The following is a 24,831-nucleotide window of genomic DNA, read 5'->3' as shown; positions in this document are numbered from 1 at the left end:
CTTTCTCCTGCTGACTCTGAGGAGCTCAACAGTGTTTTATCAGTTGCCAGCTGTTTAATCAGTTGTGCTCCATTCTTTTACTTTTTGATATTAGTTTGTTGTTATCCCCCGTCTCTCATGCTCATTGATTCAATTCTCCTTTTTAGAAAAAATTTTACCAGACAAGTTGTCTGCGTTTACTATCTTCTTTGGTGTTCTGCTTCAGACCATCCAATATTTTCTTTTCCCATTTGTCAGGGTGCTTATCAATATGAACATCTTTTGTTCACTTGTTTTTTCCTCATCAATACACCTGCTTTTTACCTGTTGCTTACTTACATTTTCAAAAGCCCTTATGAGGGCTACTGTTGTCAAGGATGGTGCCCAATCTGAACTAACTTCCTCTGTATAATGGCTGGGCATCTGAGAAGCATTCTCGCCCGCTAAATGCAATAGTTAGTTTGTGTTATAAATAATACTTCAAAGATGTTATTTAATCTACAGAACTTACCTTATCGCATGTAGTTTTAGTTACATTGCCACAGTGTCGTCAGCTAGTAATTACACTAGGTAGTGTCATGTATATTCACCTTCCTAGATAACCATTACTAAATTCTCTAACAAGGACACCATTTTTATGGAGACATGATAACTAACAACATTGTAAAAAGAGGTTGTAAGTAAAACGCTTGTGTTGTGCTTGAGAATACACGAGCAATAATGGGAAACAATGGGGGCATTTCCAGAGTTTCATCGAAACGTCATAAAAGGTAACATTCTATTATGGGGAATCTAACAAAAAGAGGATGTGGTCACTGACCTCTAGTAAGCCCATTGTATGTCTAAACATGTCTAATGCACTCTCGGTTAAGATAATAACTGTATGACCATTATTGAGGGTTGGTGAAAGACCATACTCACATTTGTAATAAATTTACAGCTACATTCTCTATTGTCACTCTGTTCGTTTGATAGTAAATATACTTTTTAGTTATTCTTTCCATATATACACAGCATTGTTGACAATAGATGATAGAATCAATCCTTTGATAGAAAGCTCTATCGAACGAATTGTGGCCTAAAACACAACAAAAGATCGGGAAACTTGAAAAGGAATCTACAAAACCTAGTGAGACAACCAGCATATGGTAAATGACCATATGAGTAAGGTGTCAGGAAGTGATGAGAACAGTGGTGCTGTGGGAAAAGTGTCTGGAAGTGATGAAAACAGAGGTGCTGTGGGTAAGGTGTCTGGAGGTGATGAGAACAGTGGTGCTGTGGGTAAGGTGTCCGAAGGTGATGAGAACAGTGTTGCTGTGGGAAAAGTGTCTGGAAGTGATGAGAACAGAGGTGCTGTGAGTAAGGTGTCTGGAAGTGATGAGAACAGTGGTGCTGTGGGTAAGGTGTCTGGAAGTGATGAGAACAGTGGTGCTGTGGGTAAGGTGTCTGGAAGTGATGAGAACAGTGGTGCTGTGCGTAAGGTGTCTGGAAGTGATGAGAACAGTGGTGCTGTGGGTAAGGTATCTAGAGGTGATGAAAACAGTGGTGCTGTGGGTAAGGTATCTAGAGGTAATGAGAGCAGTGGTGCTGTGGGAAAAGTGTCTAAAGGTGATGAGAACAGTAGTGCTGTGGGTAAGGTGTCTAGAGGTGATGAGAACAGTGGTGCTGCACACTTGTTTGCTGCTTTGCTCAATATATGCTTGAGTTATAATTTTAGTTTGCTTGCTCAGTTTTGCTAATGTATATTTTGGTCAATAGACGGTATTAATCTAAACGGAAAAAATGAGAGACCACCTATGTTAGCTGTTTAAGTAATAATCATTAAGAACTAAAGCTAAATCATACAAAGTCAAATATCTTAATGGCAAAAAGTTTAGCCGATCTTCATATTAACATAATTTCCGGAAACAACGAAAATAAACATATCTCACCATTCTTTAGCTCATCCCACACACCTCCAGCAAGTCGTACTTTTGTTAGCAAATTCTAATGCTAACCATTAAAATATAATCCCTTTAAATCAACCCTTTCGATGAATCTTTCCAAAGTTATTGCTAAGTCGATCATTTTCTTTAACCTTTGAGAATTCGATTAGCTTGGCATGTTCGTAAAATGTGTATCATTGCCTTCACACGGCTGATGAAGACTTGAATGTAAAGCAGAGTGGTGCAGTGGAAGCGTGCTGGGCCCATAACCCAGAGGTTGGTGGATCGAAACCACTCTCTGCTAGATCTAGCAATTACTAGGTGTGAGCGTTTTCAAAAAGAGAGATTTTCAAGTTGCGCATGAGTAACTTTGAGGTGTATTTACAGCAATATTTTTGAATGTTAAAAAAAAAACATTGAGATACGAGTTTCATTTTATATGGAAAGGTAAGTCTGTTTCTTAAAATAATAGTTTTGCAAAACTCTCCGTGTCGGGGAATTGAACCCCGGTCTCCCGCGAGCTGCTTCGCATGATAGGCGGGGATACTCACCACTATACTAACACGGATTTCTTGCTGCATGTACTCTATCTGCCATAATTTTGATGTCAAAATATGTAAAAATATGTGTTTTGTAGCTGATGTTGTCAATCATTTGTGTTTTCCGTTATCTAAACCTGAAGTTTAAAAAAAACAAAATAGGTCAACACAAAGGTATTATTTTAAACGGAACAAATGAGAGACAATCTATGTTAGCTGTTCGCGTATTAATCATTAAGAACTTAAGCTAAATCATACAAAGTCAAATATCTTAATGGCAAAAAGTTTAGCCGATCTTCATATTAACATAATTTCCGGAAACAACGAAAATAAACATATCTCACCATTCTTTAGCTCATCCCACACACCTCCAGCAAGTCGTACTTTTGTTAGCAAATTCTAATGCTAACCATTAAAATATAATCCCTTTAAATCAACCCTTTCGATGAATCTTTCCAAAGTTATTGCTAAGTCGATCATTTTCTTTAGCCTTTGAGAATTCGATTAGCTTGGCATGTTCGTAAAATGTGTATCATTGCCTTCACACGGCTGATGAAGACTTGAATGTAAAGCAGAGTGGTGCAGTGGAAGCGTGCTGGGCCCATAACCCAGAGGTTGGTGGATCGAAACCACTCTCTGCTAGATCTAACAATTACTAGGTGTGAGCTTTTTCAAAAAGAGAGATTTTCAAGTTGCGCATGAGTAACTTTGAGGTGTATTTACAGCAATATTTTTGAATGTTAAAAAAAAAACATTGAGATACGAGTTTCATTTTATATGGAAAGGTAAGTCTGTTTCTTAAAATAATAGTTTTGCAAAACTCTCCGTGTCGGGGAATTGAACCCCGGTCTCCCGCGAGCTGCTTCGCATGATAGGCGGGGATACTCACCACTATACTAACACGGATTTCTTGCTGCATGTACTCTATCTGCCATAATTTTGATGTCAAAATATGTAAAAATATGTGTTTTGTAGCTGATGTTGTCAATCATTTGTGTTTTCCGTTATCTAAACCTGAAGTTTAAAAAAAACAAAATAGGTCAACACAAAGGTATTATTTTAAACGGAACAAATGAGAGACAATCTATGTTAGCTGTTCGCGTATTAATCATTAAGAACTTAAGCTAAATCATACAAAGTCAAATATCTTAATGGCAAAAAGTTTAGCCGATCTTCATATTAACATAATTTCCGGAAACAACGAAAATAAACATATCTCACCATTCTTTAGCTCATCCCACACACCTCCAGCAAGTCGTACTTTTATTACCAAATTCTATATAATGCTAACCATTAAAATATAATCTCTTTGAATCAACCCTTTCGATGAATCTTTCCAAAGTTATTGCTAAGTCGATCATTTTCTTTCGCCTTTGGAGAATTCGATTAGCTTGGCATGTTCGTAAAATGTGTATCATTGCCTTCACACGGCTGATGAACACTTGAATGTAAAGCAGAGTGGCGCAGTGGAAGCGTGCTGGGCCCATAACCCAGAGGTCGGTGGATCGAAACCACTCTCTGCTAGATCTAACAATTACTAGGTGTGAGCTTTTTCAAAAAGAGAGATTTTCAAGTTGCGCATGAGTAAGTTTGAGGCGTATTTACAGCAATATTTTTGAATGTTAAGAAAAAATCATTGAGATACAAGTTTTATTTTATATGGAAAGGTAAGTCTGTTTCTTAAAATAATAGTTTTGCAAAACTCTCCGTGTCGGGGAATTGAACCCCGGTCTCCCACGAGCTGCTTCGCATGACAGGCGGGGATACTCACCACTATACTAACACGGATTTCTTGCTGCATGTACTCTATCTGCCATAATTTTGATGTCAAAATATGTAAAAATGTGTTTTTTGTAGCTGATGTTGTCAATCATTTGTGTTTTCCGTTATCTAAACCTGAAGTTTAAAAAAACAAAATAGGTCAACGCAAAGGTATTATTTTAAACGGAACAAATGAGAGACAATCTATGTTAGCTGTTCGCGTATTAATCATTAAGAACTTAAGCTAAATCATACAAAGTCAAATATCTTAATGGCAAAAAGTTTAGCCGATCTTCATATTAACATAATTTCCGGAAACAACGAAAATAAACATATCTCACCATTCTTTAGCTCATCCCACACACCTCCAGCAAGTCGTACTTTTATTAGCAAATTCTATATAATGCTAACCATTAAAATATAATCTCTTTAAATCAACCCTTTCGATGAATCTTTCCAAAGTTATTGCTAAGTCGATCATTTTCTTTCGCCTTTGGAGAATTCGATTAGCTTGGCATGTTCGTAAAATGTGTATCATTACCTTCACACGGCTGATGAAGACTTGAATGTAAAGCAGAGTGGCGCAGTGGAAGCGTGCTGGGCCCATAACCCAGAGGTCGGTGGATCGAAACCACTCTCTGCTAGATCTAACAATTACTAGGTGTGAGCTTTTTCATAAAGAGAGATTTTCAAGTTGCGCATGAGTAAGTTTGAGGCGTATTTACAGCAATATTTTTGAATGTTAAGAAAAAATCATTGAGATACAAGTTTTATTTTATATGGAAAGGTAAGTCTGTTTCTTAAAATAATAGTTTTGCAAAACTCTCCGTGTCGGGGAATTGAACCCCGGTCTCCCACGAGCTGCTTCGCATGACAGGCGGGGATACTCACCACTATACTAACACGGATTTCTTGCTGCATGTACTCTATCTGCCATAATTTTGATGTCAAAATATGTAAAAATGTGTTTTTTGTAGCTGATGTTGTCAATCATTTGTGTTTTCCGTTATCTAAACCTGAAGTTTGTAAAAACAAAATAGGTCAACACAAAGGTATTATTTTAAACGGAACAAATGAGAGACAATCTATGTTAGCTGTTCGCGTATTAATCATTAAGAACTTAAGCTAAATCATACAAAGTCAAATATCTTAATGGCAAAAAGTTTAGCCGATCTTCATATTAACATAATTTCCGGAAACAACGAAAATAAACATATCTCACCATTCTTTAGCTCATCCCACACACCTCCAGCCAGTCGTACTTTTACTACCAAATTCTATATAATGCTAACCATTAAAATATAATCTCTTTAAATCAACCCTTTCGATGAATCTTTCCAAAGTTATTGCTAAGTCGATCATTTTCTTTCGCCTTTGGAGAATTCGATTAGCTTGGCATGTTCGTAAAATGTGTATCATTGCCTTCACACGGCTGATGAAGACTTGAATGTAAAGCAGAGTGGTGCAGTGGAAGCGTGCTGGGCCCATAACCCAGAGGTCGGTGGATCGAAACCACTCTCTGCTAGATCTAACAATTACTAGGTGTGAGCTTTTTCAAAAAGAGAGATTTTCAAGTTGCGCATGAGTAAGTTTGAGGCGTATTTACAGCAATATTTTTGAATGTTAAGAAAAAATCATTGAGATACAAGTTTTATTTTATATGGAAAGGTAAGTCTGTTTCTTAAAATAATAGTTTTACAAAACTCTCCGTGTCGGGGAATTGAACCCCGGTCTCCCACGAGCTGCTTCGCATAACAGGCGGGGATACTCACCACTATACTAACACGGATTTCTTGCTGCATGTACTCTATCTGCCATAATTTTGATGTCAAAATATGTAAAAATGTGTTTTTTTAGCTGATGTTGTCAATCATTTGTGTTTTCCGTTATCTAAACCTGAAGTTTAAAAAAAACAAAATAGGTCAACACAAAGGTATTATTTTAAACGGAACAAATGAGAGACAATCTATGTTAGCTGTTCGCGTATTAATCATTAAGAACTTAAGCTAAATCATACAAAGTCAAATATCTTAATGGCAAAAAGTTTAGCCGATCTTCATATTAACATAATTTCCGGAAACAACGAAAATAAACATATCTCACCATTCTTTAGCTGATCCCACACACTTCCAGCCAGTCGTACTTTTACTACCAAATTCTATATAATGCTAACCATTAAAATATAATCTCTTTAAATCAACCCTTTCGATGAATCTTTCCAAAGTTATTGCTAAGTCGATCATTTTCTTTCGCCTTTGGAGAATTTGATTAGCTTGGCATGTTCGTAAAATGTGTATCATTGCCTTCACACGGCTGATGAAGACTTGAATGTAAAGCAGAGTGGCGCAGTGGAAGCGTGCTGGGCCCATAACCCAGAGGTCGGTGGATCGAAACCACTCTCTGCTAGATCTAATAATTACTAGGTGTGAGCTTTTTCAAAAAGAGAGATTTTAAAGTTGCGCATGAGTAAGTTTGAGGCATATTTACAGCAATATTTTTGAATGTTAAGAAAAAATCATTGAGATACAAGTTTTATTTTATATGGAAAGGTAAGTCTGTTTCTTAAAATAATAGTTTTACAAAACTCTCCGTGTCAGGGAATTGAACCCCGGTCTCCCACGAGCTTCTTCGCATGACAGGCGGGGATACTCACCACTATACTAACACGGATTTCTTGCTGCATGTACTCTATCTGCCATAATTTTGATGTCAAAATATGTAAAAATATGTGTTTTTTGTAGCTGATGTTGTCAATCATTTGTGTTTTCCGTTATCTAAACCTGAAGTTTAAAAAAACAAAATAGGTCAACGCAAAGGTATTATTTTAAACGGAACAAATGAGAGACAATCTATGTTAGCTGTTCGCGTATTAATCATTAAGAACTTAAGCTAAATCATACAAAGTCAAATATCTTAATGGCAAAAAGTTTAGCCGATCTTCATATTAACATAATTTCCGGAAACAACGAAAATAAACATATCTCACCATTCTTTAGCTCATCCCACACACCTCCAGCAAGTCGTACTTTTATTAGCAAATTCTAATGCTAACCATTAAAATATAATCCCTTTAAGTCAACCCTTTCGATGAATCTTTCCAAAGTTATTGCTAAGTCGATCATTTTCTTTCGCCTTTGGAGAATTCGATTAGCTTGGCATGTTCGTAAAATGTGTATCATTGCCTTCACACGGCTGATGAAGACTTGAATGTAAAGCAGAGTGGTGCAGTGGAAGCGTGCTGGGCCCATAACCCAGAGGTCGGTGGATCGAAACCACTCTCTGCTAGATCTAACAATTACTAGGTGTGAGCTTTTTCAAAAAGAGAGATTTCCAAGTTGCGCATGAGTAAGTTTGAGGCGTATTTACAGCAATATTTTTGAATGTTAAGAAAAAATCATTGAGATACAAGTTTTATTTTATATGGAAAGGTAAGTCTGTTTCTTAAAATAATAGTTTTACAAAACTCTCCGTGTCGGGGAATTGAACCCCGGTCTCCCACGAGCTGCTTCGCATGACAGGCGGGGATACTCACCACTATACTAACACGGATTTCTTGCTGCATGTACTCTATTTGCCATAATTTTGATGTCAAAATATGTAAAAATATGTGTTTTTTGTAGCTGATGTTGTCAATCATTTGTGTTTTCCGTTATCTAAACCTGAAGTTTAAAAAAACAAAATAGGTCAACGCAAAGGTATTATTTTAAACGGAACAAATGAGAGACAATCTATGTTAGCTGTTCGCGTATTAATCATTAAGAACTTAAGCTAAATCATACAAAGTCAAATATCTTAATGGCAAAAAGTTTAGCCGATCTTCATATTAACATAATTTCCGGAAACAACGAAAATAAACATATCTCACCATTCTTTAGCTCATCCCACACACCTCCAGCAAGTCGTACTTTTATTAGCAAATTCTAATGCTAACCATTAAAATATAATCCCTTTAAGTCAACCCTTTCGATGAATCTTTCCAAAGTTTTTGCTAAGTAGATCATTTTCTTTCGCCTTTGGAGAATTCGATTAGCTTGGCGTGTTCGTAAAATGTGTATTATTGCCTTCACACGGCTGATGAAGACTTGAATGTAAAACAGAGTGGTGCAGTGGAAGCGTGCTGGGCCCATAACCCAGAGGTCGGTGGATCGAAACCACTCTCTGCTAGATCTAACAATTACTAGGTGTGAGCTTTTTCAAAAAGAGAGATTTTCAAGTTGCGCATGAGTAAGTTTGAGGCGTATTTACAGCAATATTTTTGAATGTTAAGGAAAAATCATTGAGATACAAGTTTTATTTTATATGGAAAGGTAAGTCTGTTTCTTAAAATAATAGTTTTGCAAAACTCTCCGTGTCGGGGAATTGAACCCCGGTCTCCCACGAGCTGCTTCGCATAACAGGCGGGGATACTCACCACTATACTAACACGGATTTCTTGCTGCATGTACTCTATCTGCCATAATTTTGATGTCAAAATATGTAAAAATGTGTTTTTTGTAGCTGATGTTGTCAATCATTTGTGTTTTCCGTTATCTAAACCTGAAGTTTAAAAAAACAAAATAGGTCAACACAAAGGTATTATTTTAAACGGAACAAATGAGAGACAATCTATGTTAGCTGTTCGCGTATTAATCATTAAGAACTTAAGCTAAATCATACAAAGTCAAATATCTTAATGGCAAAAAGTTTAGCCGATCTTCATATTAACATAATTTCCGGAAACAACGAAAATAAACATATCTCACCATTCTTTAGCTCATCCCACACACCTCCAGCAAGTCGTACTTTTATTACCAAATTCTATATAATGCTAACCATTAAAATATAATCTCTTTAAATCAACCCTTTCGATGAATCTTTCCAAAGTTATTGCTAAGTCGATCATTTTCTTTCGCCTTTGGAGAATTCGATTAGCTTGGCATGTTCGTAAAATGTGTATCATTACCTTCACACGGCTGATGAACACTTGAATGTAAAGCAGAGTGGTGCAGTGGAAGCGTGCTGGGCCCATAACCCAGAGGTCGGTGGATCGAAACCACTCTCTGCTAGATCTAACAATTACTAGGTGTGAGCTTTTTCAAAAAGAGAGAATTTCAAGTTGCGCATGAGTAAGTTTGAGGCGGATTTACCGCAATATTTTTGAATGTTAAGAAAAAATCATTGAGATACAAGTTTTATTTTATATGGAAAGGTAAGTCTGTTTCTTAAAATAATAGTTTTACAAAACTCTCCGTGTCGGGGAATTGAACCCCGGTCTCCCACGAGCTGCTTCGCATGACAGGCGGGGATACTCACCACTATACTAACACGGATTTCTTGCTGCATGGACTCTATCTGCCATAATTTTGATGTCAAAATATGTAAAAATATGTGTTTTGTAGCTGATGTTGTCAATCATTTGTGTTTTCCGTTATCTAAACCTGAAGTTTAAAAAAAACAAAATAGGTCAACGCAAAGGTATTATTTTAAACGGAACAAATGAGAGACAATCTATGTTAGCTGTTCGCGTATTAATCATTAAGAACTTAAGCTAAATCATACAAAGTCAAATATCTTAATGGCAAAAAGTTTAGCCGATCTTCATATTAACATAATTTCCGGAAACAACGAAAATAAACATATCTCACCATTCTTTAGCTGATCCCACACACCTCCAGCAAGTCGTACTTTTATTACCAAATTCTAATGCTAACCATTAAAATATAATCCCTTTAAGTCAACCCTTTCGATGAATCTTTCCAAAGTTATTGCTAAGTCGATCAGTTTCTTTCGCCTTTGGAGAATTCGATTAGCTTGGCGTGTTCGTAAAATGTGTATCATTGCCTTCACACGGCTGATGAAGACTTGAATGTAAAGCAGAGTGGCGCAGTGGAGGCGTGCTGGGCCCATAACCCAGAGGTCGGTGGATCGAAACCACTCTCTGCTAGATCTAACAATTACTAGGTGTGAGCTTTTTCAAAAAGAGAGATTTTCAAGTTGCGCATGAGTAAGTTTGAGGCGTATTTACAGCAATATTTTTGAATGTTAAGAAAAAATCATTGAGTTACAAGTTTTATTTTATATGGAAAGGTAAGTCTGTTTCTTAAAATAATAGTTTTACAAAACTCTCCGTGTCGGGGAATTGAACCCCGGTCTCCCACGAGCTGCTTCGCATGACAGGCGGGGATACTCACCACTATACTAACACGGATTTCTTGCTGCATGTACTCTATTTGCCATAATTTTGATGTCAAAATATGTAAAAATATGTGTTTTTTGTAGCTGATGTTGTCAATCATTTGTGTTTTCCGTTATCTAAACCTGAAGTTTAAAAAAACAAAATAGGTCAACGCAAAGGTATTATTTTAAACGGAACAAATGAGAGACAATCTATGTTAGCTGTTCGCGTATTAATCATTAAGAACTTAAGCTAAATCATACAAAGTCAAATATCTTAATGGCAAAAAGTTTAGCCGATCTTCATATTAACATAAATTCCGGAAACAACGAAAATAAACATATCTCACCATTCTTTAGCTCATCCCACACACCTCCAGCAAGTCGTACTTTTATTAGCAAATTCTATATAATGCTAACCATTAAAATATAATCTCTTTAAATCAACCCTTTCGATGAATCTTTCCAAAGTTATTGCTAAGTCGATCATTTTCTTTCGCCTTTGGAGAATTCGATTAGCTTGGCATGTTCGTAAAATGTGTATCATTACCTTCACACGGCTGATGAAGACTTGAATGTAAAGCAGAGTGGCGCAGTGGAAGCGTGCTGGGCCCATAACCCAGAGGTCGGTGGATCGAAACCACTCTCTGCTAGATCTAACAATTACTAGGTGTGAGCTTTTTCATAAAGAGAGATTTTCAAGTTGCGCATGAGTAAGTTTGAGGCGTATTTACAGCAATATTTTTGAATGTTAAGAAAAAATCATTGAGATACAAGTTTTATTTTATATGGAAAGGTAAGTCTGTTTCTTAAAATAATAGTTTTGCAAAACTCTCCGTGTCGGGGAATTGAACCCCGGTCTCCCACGAGCTGCTTCGCATGACAGGCGGGGATACTCACCACTATACTAACACGGATTTCTTGCTGCATGTACTCTATCTGCCATAATTTTGATGTCAAAATATGTAAAAATGTGTTTTTTGTAGCTGATGTTGTCAATCATTTGTGTTTTCCGTTATCTAAACCTGAAGTTTGTAAAAACAAAATAGGTCAACACAAAGGTATTATTTTAAACGGAACAAATGAGAGACAATCTATGTTAGCTGTTCGCGTATTAATCATTAAGAACTTAAGCTAAATCATACAAAGTCAAATATCTTAATGGCAAAAAGTTTAGCCGATCTTCATATTAACATAATTTCCGGAAACAACGAAAATAAACATATCTCACCATTCTTTAGCTCATCCCACACACCTCCAGCCAGTCGTACTTTTACTACCAAATTCTATATAATGCTAACCATTAAAATATAATCTCTTTAAATCAACCCTTTCGATGAATCTTTCCAAAGTTATTGCTAAGTCGATCATTTTCTTTCGCCTTTGGAGAATTCGATTAGCTTGGCATGTTCGTAAAATGTGTATCATTGCCTTCACACGGCTGATGAAGACTTGAATGTAAAGCAGAGTGGTGCAGTGGAAGCGTGCTGTCCCATAACCCAGAGGTCGGTGGATCGAAACCACTCTCTGCTAGATCTAACAATTACTAGGTGTGAGCTTTTTCAAAAAGAGAGATTTTCAAGTTGCGCATGAGTAAGTTTGAGGCGTATTTACAGCAATATTTTTGAATGTTAAGAAAAAATCATTGAGATACAAGTTTTATTTTATATGGAAAGGTAAGTCTGTTTCTTAAAATAATAGTTTTACAGAACTCTCCGTGTCGGGGAATTGAACCCCGGTCTCCCACGAGCTGCTTCGCATAACAGGCGGGGATACTCACCACTATACTAACACGGATTTCTTGCTGCATGTACTCTATCTGCCATAATTTTGATGTCAAAATATGTAAAAATGTGTTTTTTTAGCTGATGTTGTCAATCATTTGTGTTTTCCGTTATCTAAACCTGAAGTTTAAAAAAAACAAAATAGGTCAACACAAAGGTATTATTTTAAACGGAACAAATGAGAGACAATCTATGTTAGCTGTTCGCGTATTAATCATTAAGAACTTAAGCTAAATCATACAAAGTCAAATATCTTAATGGCAAAAAGTTTAGCCGATCTTCATATTAACATAATTTCCGGAAACAACGAAAATAAACATATCTCACCATTCTTTAGCTGATCCCACACACTTCCAGCCAGTCGTACTTTTACTACCAAATTCTATATAATGCTAACCATTAAAATATAATCTCTTTAAATCAACCCTTTCGATGAATCTTTCCAAAGTTATTGCTAAGTCGATCATTTTCTTTCGCCTTTGGAGAATTTGATTAGCTTGGCATGTTCGTAAAATGTGTATCATTGCCTTCACACGGCTGATGAAGACTTGAATGTAAAGCAGAGTGGCGCAGTGGAAGCGTGCTGGGCCCATAACCCAGAGGTCGGTGGATCGAAACCACTCTCTGCTAGATCTAATAATTACTAGGTGTGAGCTTTTTCAAAAAGAGAGATTTTAAAGTTGCGCATGAGTAAGTTTGAGGCATATTTACAGCAATATTTTTGAATGTTAAGAAAAAATCATTGAGATACAAGTTTTATTTTATATGGAAAGGTAAGTCTGTTTCTTAAAATAATAGTTTTACAAAACTCTCCGTGTCGGGGAATTGAACCCCGGTCTCCCACGAGCTTCTTCGCATGACAGGCGGGGATACTCACCACTATACTAACACGGATTTCTTGCTGCATGTACTCTATCTGCCATAATTTTGATGTCAAAATATGTAAAAATATGTGTTTTTTGTAGCTGATGTTGTCAATCATTTGTGTTTTCCGTTATCTAAACCTGAAGTTTAAAAAAACAAAATAGGTCAACGCAAAGGTATTATTTTAAACGGAACAAATGAGAGACAATCTATGTTAGCTGTTCGCGTATTAATCATTAAGAACTTAAGCTAAATCATACAAAGTCAAATATCTTAATGGCAAAAAGTTTAGCCGATCTTCATATTAACATAATTTCCGGAAACAACGAAAATAAACATATCTCACCATTCTTTAGCTCATCCCACACACCTCCAGCAAGTCGTACTTTTATTAGCAAATTCTAATGCTAACCATTAAAATATAATCCCTTTAAGTCAACCCTTTCGATGAATCTTTCCAAAGTTTTTGCTAAGTAGATCATTTTCTTTCGCCTTTGGAGAATTCGATTAGCTTGGCGTGTTCGTAAAATGTGTATTATTGCCTTCACACGGCTGATGAAGACTTGAATGTAAAGCAGAGTGGCGCAGTGGAAGCGTGCTGGGCCCATAACCCAGAGGTCGGTGGATCGAAACCACTCTCTGCTAGATCTAGCAATTACTAGGTGTGAGCTTTTTCAAAAAGAGAGATTTTCAAGTTGCGCATGAGTAAGTTTGAGGCGTATTTACAGCAATATTTTTGAACGTTAAGGAAAATCATTGAGATACAAGTTTTATTTTATATGGAAAGGTAAGTCTGTTTCTTAAAATAATAGTTTTACAAAACTCTCCGTGTCGGGAATTGAACCCCGGTCTCCCACGAAATGCTTCGCATGACAGGCGGGGATACTCACCACTATACTAACACGGATTTCTTGCTGCATGTACTCTATCTGCCATAATTTTGATGTCAAAATATGTAAAAATATGTGTTTTGTAGCTGATGTTGTCAATCATTTGTGTTTTCCATTATCTAAACCTGAAGTTTAAAAAAACAAAATAGGTCAACGCAAAAGTATTATTTTAAACGGAACAAATGAGAGACAATCTATGTTAGCTGTTCGCGTATTAATCATTAAGAACTTAAGCTAAATCATACAAAGTCAAATATCTTAATGGCAAAAAGTTTAGCCGATCTTCATATTAACATAATTTCCGGAAACAACGAAAATAAACATATCTCACCATTCTTTAGCTCATCCCACACACCTCCAGCCAGTCGTACTTTTACTACCAAATTCTATATAATGCTAACCATTAAAATATAATCTCTTTAAATCAACCCTTTCGATGAATCTTTCCAAAGTTATTGCTAAGTCGATCATTTTCTTTCGCCTTTGGAGAATTCGATTAGCTTGGCATGTTCGTAAAATGTGTATCATTGCCTTCACACGGCTGATGAAGACTTGAATGTAAAGCAGAGTGGTGCAGTGGAAGCGTGCTGGGCCCATAACCCAGAGGTCGGTGGATCGAAACCACTCTCTGCTAGATCTAACAATTACTAGGTGTGAGCTTTTTCAAAAAGAGAGATTTTCAAGTTGCGCATGAGTAAGTTTGAGGCGTATTTACAGCAATATTTTTGAATGTTAAGGAAAAATCATTGAGATACAAGTTTTATTTTATATGGAAAGGTAAGTCTGTTTCTTAAAATAATAGTTTTGCAAAACTCTCCGTGTCGGGGAATTGAACCCCGGTCTCCCACGAGCTGCTTCGCATAACAGGCGGGGATACTCACCACTATACTAACACCGATTTCTTGCTGCATGTACTCTATCTGCCATAATTTTGATGTCAAAATATGTAAAAATGTGTTTTTTGTAGCTGATGTTGTCAATCATTTGTGTTTTCCGTTATCTAAACCTGAAGTTTAAAAAAACAAAATAGGTCAACACAAAGGTATTATTTTAAACGGAACAAATGAGAGACAATCTATGTTAGCTGTTCGCGTATTAATCATTAAGAACTTAAGCTAAATCATACAAAGTCAAATATCTTAATGGCAAAAAGTTTAGCCGATCTTCATATTAACATAATTTCCGGAAACAACGAAAATAAACATATCTCACCATTCTTTAGCTCATCCCACACACCTCCAGCAAGTCGTACTTTTATTACCAAATTCTATATAATGCTAACCATTAAAATATAATCCCTTTAAGTCAACCCTTTCGATGAATCTTTCCAAAGTTATTGCTAAGTCGATCAGTTTCTTTCGCCTTTGGAGAATTCGATTAGCTTGGCGTGTTCGTAAAATGTGTATTATTGCCTTCACACGGCTGATGAAGACTTGAATGTAAAACAGAGTGGTGCAGTGGAAGCGTGCTGGGCCCATAACCCAGAGGTCGGTGGATCGAAACCACTCTCTGCTAGATCTAACAATTACTAGGTGTGAGCTTTTTCAAAAAGAGAGATTTTCAAGTTGCGCATGAGTAAGTTTGAGGCGTATTTACAGCAATATTTTTGAATGTTAAGGAAAAATCATTGAGATACAAGTTTTATTTTATATGGAAAGGTAAGTCTGTTTCTTAAAATAATAGTTTTGCAAAACTCTCCGTGTCGGGGAATTGAACCCCGGTCTCCCACGAGCTGCTTCGCATGATAGGCGGGGATACTCACCACTATACTAACACGGATTTCTTGCTGCATGTACTCTATCTGCCATAATTTTGATGTCAAAATATGTAAAAATATGTGTTTTGTAGCTGATGTTGTCAATCATTTGTGTTTTCCGTTATCTAAACCTGAAGTTTAAAAAAACAAAATAGGTCAACGCAAAGGTATTATTTTAAACGGAACAAATGAGAGACAATCTATGTTAGCTGTTCGCGTATTAATCATTAAGAACTTAAGCTAAATCATACAAAGTCAAATATCTTAATGGCAAAAAGTTTAGCCGATCTTCATATTAACATAATTTCCGGAAACAACGAAAATAAACATATCTCACCATTCTTTAGCTCATCCCACACACCTCCAGCAAGTCGTACTTTTATTACCAAATTCTATATAATGCTAACCATTAAAATATAATCTCTTTAAATCAACCCTTTCGATGAATCTTTCCAAAGTTATTGCTAAGTCGATCATTTTCTTTCGCCTTTGGAGAATTCGATTAGCTTGGCATGTTCGTAAAATGTGTATCATTACCTTCACACGGCTGATGAACACTTGAATGTAAAGCAGAGTGGTGCAGTGGAAGCGTGCTGGGCCCATAACCCAGAGGTCGGTGGATCGAAACCACTCTCTGCTAGATCTAACAATTACTAGGTGTGAGCTTTTTCAAAAAGAGAGAATTTCAAGTTGCGCATGAGTAAGTTTGAGGCGGATTTACCGCAATATTTTTGAATGTTAAGGAAAAATCATTGAGATACAAGTTTTATTTTATATGGAAAGGTATGTCTGTTTCTTAAAATAATAGTTTTGCAAAACTCTCCGTGTCGGGGAATTGAACCCCGGTCTCCCACGAGCTGCTTCGCATGACAGGCGGGGATACTCACCACTATACTAACACGGATTTCTTGCTGCATGTACTCTATCTGCCATAATTTTGATGTCAAAATATGTAAAAATATGTGTTTTTTGTAGCTGATGTTGTCAATCATTTGTGTTTTCCGTTATCTAAACCTGAAGTTTAAAAAAACAAAATAGGTCAACGCAAAGGTATTATTTTAAACGGAACAAATGAGAGACAATCTATGTTAGCTGTTCGCGTATTAATCATTAAGAACTTAAGCTAAATCATACAAAGTCAAATATCTTAATGGCAAAAAGTTTAGCCGATCTTCATATTAACATAATTTCCGGAAACAACGAAAATAAACATATCTCACCATTCTTTAGCTCATCCCACACACCTCCAGCAAGTCGTACTTTTATTACCAAATTCTAATGCTAACCATTAAAATATAATCCCTTTAAGTCAACCCTTTCGATGAATCTTTCCAAAGTTTTTGCTAAGTAGATCATTTTCTTTCGCCTTTGGAGAATTCGATTAGCTTGGCGTGTTCGTAAAATGTGTATTATTGCCTTCACACGGCTGATGAAGACTTGAATGTAAAGCAGAGTGGCGCAGTGGAAGCGTGCTGGGCCCATAACCCAGAGGTCGGTGGATCGAAACCACTCTCTGCTAGATCTAGCAATTACTAGGTGTGAGCTTTTTCAAAAAGAGAGATTTTCAAGTTGCGCATGAGTAAGTTTGAGGCGTATTTACAGCAATATTTTTGAACGTTAAGGAAAATCATTGAGATACAAGTTTTATTTTATATGGAAAGGTAAGTCTGTTTCTTAAAATAATAGTTTTACAAAACTCTCCGTGTCGGGGAATTGAACCCCGGTCACCCACGAGCTGCTTCGCATGACAGGCGGGGATACTCACCACTATACTAACACGGATTTCTTGCTGCATGTACTCTATCTGCCATAATTTTGATGTCTAAATATGTAAAAATATGTGTTTTGTAGCTGATGTTGTCAATCATTTGTGTTTTCCGTTATCTAAACCTGAAGTTTAAAAAAAACAAAATAGGTCAACGCAAAGGTATTATTTTAAACGGAACAAATGAGAGACAATCTATGTTAGCTGTTCGCGTATTAATCATTAAGAACTTAAGCTAAATCATACAAAGTCAAATATCTTAATGGCAAAAAGTTTAGCCGATCTTCATATTAACATAATTTCCGGAAACAACGAAAATAAACATATCTCACCATTCTTTAGCTGATCCCACACACCTCCAGCAAGTCGTACTTTTATTACCAAATTCTAATGCTAACCATTAAAATATAATCCCTTTAAGTCAACCCTTTCGATGAATCTTTCCAAAGTTATTGCTAAGTCGATCAGTTTCTTTCGCCTTTGGAGAATTCGATTAGCTTGGCGTGTTCGTAAAATGTGTATCATTGCCTTCACACGGCTGATGAAGACTTGAATGTAAAGCAGAGTGGCGCAGTGGAGGCGTGCTGGGCCCATAACCCAGAGGTCGGTGGATCGAAACCACTCTCTGCTAGATCTAACAATTACTAGGTGTGAGCTTTTTCAAAAAGAGAGATTTTCAAGTTGCGCATGAGTAAGTTTGAGGCGTATTTACAGCAATATTTTTGAATGTTAAGAAAAAATCATTGAGATACAAGTTTTATTTTATATGGAAAGGTAAGTCTGTTTCTTAAAATAATAGTTTTACAAAACTCTCCGTGTCGGGGAATTGAACCCCGGTCTCCCACGAGCTGCTTCGCATGACAGGCGGGGATACTCACCACTATACTAACACGGATTTCTTGCTGCATGTACTCTATTTGCCATAATTTTGATGTCAAAATATGTAAAAATATGTGTTTTTTGTAGCTGATGTTGTCAATCATTTGTGTTTTCCATTATCTAAACCTGAAGTTTAAAAAAACAAAATAGGTCAACGCAAAAGTATTATTTTAAACGGAACAAATGAGAGACAATCTATGTTAGCTGTTCGCGTATTAATCATTAAGAACTTAAGCTAAATCATACAAAGTCAAATATCTTAATGGCAAAAAGTTTAGCCGATCTTCATATTAACATAATTTCCGGAAACAACGAAAATAAACATATCTCACCATTCTTTAGCTCATCCCACACACCTCCAGCCAGTCGTACTTTTACTACCAAATTCTATATAATGCTAACCATTAAAATATAATCTCTTTAAATCAACCCTTTCGATGAATCTTTCCAAAGTTATTGCTAAGTCGATCATTTTCTTTCGCCTTTGGAGAATTCGATTAGCTTGGCATGTTCGTAAAATGTGTATCATTGCCTTCACACGGCTGATGAAGACTTGAATGTAAAGCAGAGTGGTGCAGTGGAAGCGTGCTGGGCCCATAACCCAGAGGTCGGTGGATCGAAACCACTCTCTGCTAGATCTAACAATTACTAGGTGTGAGCTTTTTCAAAAAGAGAGATTTTCAAGTTGCGCATGAGTAAGTTTGAGGCGTATTTACAGCAATATTTTTGAATGTTAAGGAAAAATCATTGAGATACAAGTTTTATTTTATATGGAAAGGTAAGTCTGTTTCTTAAAATAATAGTTTTGCAAAACTCTCCGTGTCGGGGAATTGAACCCCGGTCTCCCACGAGCTGCTTCGCATAACAGGCGGGGATACTCACCACTATACTAACACCGATTTCTTGCTGCATGTACTCTATCTGCCATAATTTTGATGTCAAAATATGTAAAAATGTGTTTTTTGTAGCTGATGTTGTCAATCATTTGTGTTTTCCGTTATCTAAACCTGAAGTTTAAAAAAACAAAATAGGTCAACACAAAGGTATTATTTTAAACGGAACAAATGAGAGACAATCTATGTTAGCTGTTCGCGTATTAATCATTAAGAACTTAAGCTAAATCATACAAAGTCAAATATCTTAATGGCAAAAAGTTTAGCCGATCTTCATATTAACATAATTTCCGGAAACAACGAAAATAAACATATCTCACCATTCTTTAGCTCATCCCACACACCTCCAGCAAGTCGTACTTTTATTACCAAATTCTATATAATGCTAACCATTAAAATATAATCCCTTTAAGTCAACCCTTTCGATGAATCTTTCCAAAGTTATTGCTAAGTCGATCAGTTTCTTTCGCCTTTGGAGAATTCGATTAGCTTGGCGTGTTCGTAAAATGTGTATTATTGCCTTCACACGGCTGATGAAGACTTGAATGTAAAACAGAGTGGTGCAGTGGAAGCGTGCTGGGCCCATAACCCAGAGGTCGGTGGATCGAAACCACTCTCTGCTAGATCTAACAATTACTAGGTGTGAGCTTTTTCAAAAAGAGAGATTTTCAAGTTGCGCATGAGTAAGTTTGAGGCGTATTTACAGCAATATTTTTGAATGTTAAGGAAAAATCATTGAGATACAAGTTTTATTTTATATGGAAAGGTAAGTCTGTTTCTTAAAATAATAGTTTTGCAAAACTCTCCGTGTCGGGGAATTGAACCCCGGTCTCCCACGAGCTGCTTCGCATGATAGGCGGGGATACTCACCACTATACTAACACGGATTTCTTGCTGCATGTACTCTATCTGCCATAATTTTGATGTCAAAATATGTAAAAATATGTGTTTTGTAGCTGATGTTGTCAATCATTTGTGTTTTCCGTTATCTAAACCTGAAGTTTAAAAAAACAAAATAGGTCAACGCAAAGGTATTATTTTAAACGGAACAAATGAGAGACAATCTATGTTAGCTGTTCGCGTATTAATCATTAAGAACTTAAGCTAAATCATACAAAGTCAAATATCTTAATGGCAAAAAGTTTAGCCGATCTTCATATTAACATAATTTCCGGAAACAACGAAAATAAACATATCTCACCATTCTTTAGCTCATCCCACACACCTCCAGCAAGTCGTACTTTTATTACCAAATTCTATATAATGCTAACCATTAAAATATAATCTCTTTAAATCAACCCTTTCGATGAATCTTTCCAAAGTTATTGCTAAGTCGATCATTTTCTTTCGCCTTTGGAGAATTCGATTAGCTTGGCATGTTCGTAAAATGTGTATCATTACCTTCACACGGCTGATGAACACTTGAATGTAAAGCAGAGTGGTGCAGTGGAAGCGTGCTGGGCCCATAACCCAGAGGTCGGTGGATCGAAACCACTCTCTGCTAGATCTAACAATTACTAGGTGTGAGCTTTTTCAAAAAGAGAGAATTTCAAGTTGCGCATGAGTAAGTTTGAGGCGGATTTACCGCAATATTTTTGAATGTTAAGGAAAAATCATTGAGATACAAGTTTTATTTTATATGGAAAGGTATGTCTGTTTCTTAAAATAATAGTTTTGCAAAACTCTCCGTGTCGGGGAATTGAACCCCGGTCTCCCACGAGCTGCTTCGCATGACAGGCGGGGATACTCACCACTATACTAACACGGATTTCTTGCTGCATGTACTCTATCTGCCATAATTTTGATGTCAAAATATGTAAAAATATGTGTTTTTTGTAGCTGATGTTGTCAATCATTTGTGTTTTCCGTTATCTAAACCTGAAGTTTAAAAAAACAAAATAGGTCAACGCAAAGGTATTATTTTAAACGGAACAAATGAGAGACAATCTATGTTAGCTGTTCGCGTATTAATCATTAAGAACTTAAGCTAAATCATACAAAGTCAAATATCTTAATGGCAAAAAGTTTAGCCGATCTTCATATTAACATAATTTCCGGAAACAACGAAAATAAACATATCTCACCATTCTTTAGCTCATCCCACACACCTCCAGCAAGTCGTACTTTTATTACCAAATTCTAATGCTAACCATTAAAATATAATCCCTTTAAGTCAACCCTTTCGATGAATCTTTCCAAAGTTTTTGCTAAGTAGATCATTTTCTTTCGCCTTTGGAGAATTCGATTAGCTTGGCGTGTTCGTAAAATGTGTATTATTGCCTTCACACGGCTGATGAAGACTTGAATGTAAAGCAGAGTGGCGCAGTGGAAGCGTGCTGGGCCCATAACCCAGAGGTCGGTGGATCGAAACCACTCTCTGCTAGATCTAGCAATTACTAGGTGTGAGCTTTTTCAAAAAGAGAGATTTTCAAGTTGCGCATGAGTAAGTTTGAGGCGTATTTACAGCAATATTTTTGAACGTTAAGGAAAATCATTGAGATACAAGTTTTATTTTATATGGAAAGGTAAGTCTGTTTCTTAAAATAATAGTTTTACAAAACTCTCCGTGTCGGGGAATTGAACCCCGGTCACCCACGAGCTGCTTCGCATGACAGGCGGGGATACTCACCACTATACTAACACGGATTTCTTGCTGCATGTACTCTATCTGCCATAATTTTGATGTCTAAATATGTAAAAATATGTGTTTTGTAGCTGATGTTGTCAATCATTTGTGTTTTCCGTTATCTAAACCTGAAGTTTAAAAAAAACAAAATAGGTCAACGCAAAGGTATTATTTTAAACGGAACAAATGAGAGACAATCTATGTTAGCTGTTCGCGTATTAATCATTAAGAACTTAAGCTAAATCATACAAAGTCAAATATCTTAATGGCAAAAAGTTTAGCCGATCTTCATATTAACATAATTTCCGGAAACAACGAAAATAAACATATCTCACCATTCTTTAGCTGATCCCACACACCTCCAGCAAGTCGTACTTTTATTACCAAATTCTAATGCTAACCATTAAAATATAATCCCTTTAAGTCAACCCTTTCGATGAATCTTTCCAAAGTTATTGCTAAGTCGATCAGTTTCTTTCGCCTTTGGAGAATTCGATTAGCTTGGCGTGTTCGTAAAATGTGTATCATTGCCTTCACACGGCTGATGAAGACTTGAATGTAAAGCAGAGTGGCGCAGTGGAGGCGTGCTGGGCCCATAACCCAGAGGTCGGTGGATCGAAACCACTCTCTGCTAGATCTAACAATTACTAGGTGTGAGCTTTTTCAAAAAGAGAGATTTTCAAGTTGCGCATGAGTAAGTTTGAGGCGTATTTACAGCAATATTTTTGAATGTTAAGAAAAAATCATTGAGATACAAGTTTTATTTTATATGGAAAGGTAAGTCTGTTTCTTAAAATAATAGTTTTACAAAACTCTCCGTGTCGGGGAATTGAACCCCGGTCTCCCACGAGCTGCTTCGCATGACAGGCGGGGATACTCACCACTATACTAACACGGATTTCTTGCTGCATGTACTCTATTTGCCATAATTTTGATGTCAAAATATGTAAAAATATGTGTTTTTTGTAGCTGATGTTGTCAATCATTTGTGTTTTCCGTTATCTAAACCTGAAGTTTAAAAAAACAAAATAGGTCAACGCAAAGGTATTATTTTAAACGGAACAAATGAGAGACAATCTATGTTAGCTGTTCGCGTATTAATCATTAAGAACTTAAGCTAAATCATACAAAGTCAAATATCTTAATGGCAAAAAGTTTAGCCGATCTTCATATTAACATAATTTCCGGAAACAACGAAAATAAACATATCTCACCATTCTTTAGCTCATCCCACACACCTCCAGCAAGTCGTACTTTTATTACCAAATTCTATATAATGCTAACCATTAAAATATAATCTCTTTAAATCAACCCTTTCGATGAATCTTTCCAAAGTTATTGCTAAGTCGATCATTTTCTTTCGCCTTTGGAGAATTCGATTAGCTTGGCATGTTCGTAAAATGTGTATCATTACCTTCACACGGCTGATGAAGACTTGAATGTAAAGCAGAGTGGTGCAGTGGAAGCGTGCTGGGCCCATAACCCAGAGGTCGGTGGATCGAAACCACTCTCTGCTAGATCTAACAATTACTAGGTGTGAGCTTTTTCATAAAGAGAGATTTTCAAGTTGCGCATGAGTAAGTTTGAGGCGTATTTACAGCAATATTTTTGAATCTTAAGAAAAAATCATTGAGATACAAGTTTTATTTTATATGGAAAGGTAAGTCTGTTTCTTAAAATAATAGTTTTGCAAAACTCTCCGTGTCGGGGAATTGAACCCCGGTCTCCCGCGAGCTGCTTCGCATGACAGGCGGGGATACTCACCACTATACTAACACGGATTTCTTGCTGCATGTACTCTATCTGCCATAATTTTGATGTCAAAATATGTAAAAATATGTGTTTTGTAGCTGATGTTGTCAATCATTTGTGTTTTCCGTTATCTAAACCTGAAGTTTAAAAAAAACAAAATAGGTCAACGCAAAGGTATTATTTTAAACGGAACAAATGAGAGACAATCTATGTTAGCTGTTCGCGTATTAATCATTAAGAACTTAAGCTAAATCATACAAAGTCAAATATCTTAATGGCAAAAAGTTTAGCCGATCTTCATATTAACATAATTTCCGGAAACAACGAAAATAAACATATCTCACCATTCTTTAGCTCATCCCACACACCTCCAGCAAGTCGTACTTTTATTACCAAATTCTAATGCTAACCATTAAAATATAATCCCTTTAAGTCAACCCTTTCGATGAATCTTTCCAAAGTTATTGCTAAGTCGATCAGTTTCTTTCGCCTTTGGAGAATTCGATTAGCTTGGCGTGTTCGTAAAATGTGTATTATTGCCTTCACACGGCTGATGAAGACTTGAATGTAAAACAGAGTGGTGCAGTGGAAGCGTGCTGGGCCCATAACCCAGAGGTCGGTGGATCGAAACCACTCTCTGCTAGATCTAACAATTACTAGGTGTGAGCTTTTTCAAAAAGAGAGATTTTCAAGTTGCGCATGAGTAAGTTTGAGGCGTATTTACAGCAATATTTTTGAACGTTAAGGAAAATCATTGAGATACAAGTTTTATTTTATATGGAAAGGTAAGTCTGTTTCTTAAAATAATAGTTTTACAAAACTCTCCGTGTCGGGGAATTGAACCCCGGTCACCCACGAGCTGCTTCGCATAACAGGCGGGGATACTCACCACTATACTAACATAGATTTCTTGCTGCATGTACTCTATCTGCCATAATTTTGATGTCAAAATATGTAAAAATGTGTTTTTTGTAGCTGATGTTGTCAATCATTTGTGTTTTCCGTTATCTAAACCTGAAGTTTAAAAAAACAAAATAGGTCAACACAAAGGTATTATTTTAAACGGAACAAATGAGAGACAATCTATGTTAGCTGTTCGCGTATTAATCATTAAGAACTTAAGCTAAATCATACAAAGTCAAATATCTTAATGGCAAAAAGTTTAGCCGATCTTCATATTAACATAATTTCCGGAAACAACGAAAATAAACATATCTCACCATTCTTTAGCTCATCCCACACACCTCCAGCAAGTCGTACTTTTA

The 24,831-nt window shown here is 36.4% G+C and overlaps 1 protein-coding gene and 3 non-coding genes across 4 annotated transcripts in view; 1 reads left to right on the top strand and 3 right to left on the bottom strand.

The window, feature by feature from the left end:
* Nucleotides 1–1,124: 1,124 nt before the first annotated feature.
* LOC137389641 (protein IWS1 homolog) overlaps nt 1,125–24,831 on the top strand; it is a 185,136-nt gene continuing 161,429 nt past the window's right edge. Inside the window, exon 1 of the mRNA XM_068075703.1 lies at nt 1,125–1,607. Coding sequence (XP_067931804.1) covers nt 1,125–1,607 — 483 coding nt within the window. The remainder of the gene's footprint in view (nt 1,608–24,831) is intronic.
* Trnad-auc (transfer RNA aspartic acid (anticodon AUC)) lies at nt 2,389–2,472 on the bottom strand. The gene is given in 2 exon segments: nt 2,389–2,423; nt 2,436–2,472. It is a non-coding gene; the product is annotated as a tRNA-Asp (tRNA).
* On the bottom strand, nt 3,266–3,349 carry Trnad-auc (transfer RNA aspartic acid (anticodon AUC)). Its single transcript is given in 2 exon segments — nt 3,266–3,300; nt 3,313–3,349. It is a non-coding gene; the product is annotated as a tRNA-Asp (tRNA).
* Nucleotides 23,512–23,595, bottom strand: Trnad-guc (transfer RNA aspartic acid (anticodon GUC)). Its single transcript is given in 2 exon segments — nt 23,512–23,546; nt 23,559–23,595. It is a non-coding gene; the product is annotated as a tRNA-Asp (tRNA).

This window comes from Watersipora subatra, chromosome 3, assembly GCF_963576615.1.
Source record: "Watersipora subatra chromosome 3, tzWatSuba1.1, whole genome shotgun sequence".
NCBI lineage: Eukaryota > Metazoa > Bryozoa > Gymnolaemata > Cheilostomatida > Watersiporidae > Watersipora > Watersipora subatra.
This window is presented reverse-complemented; position numbering and strand designations above follow the sequence as displayed.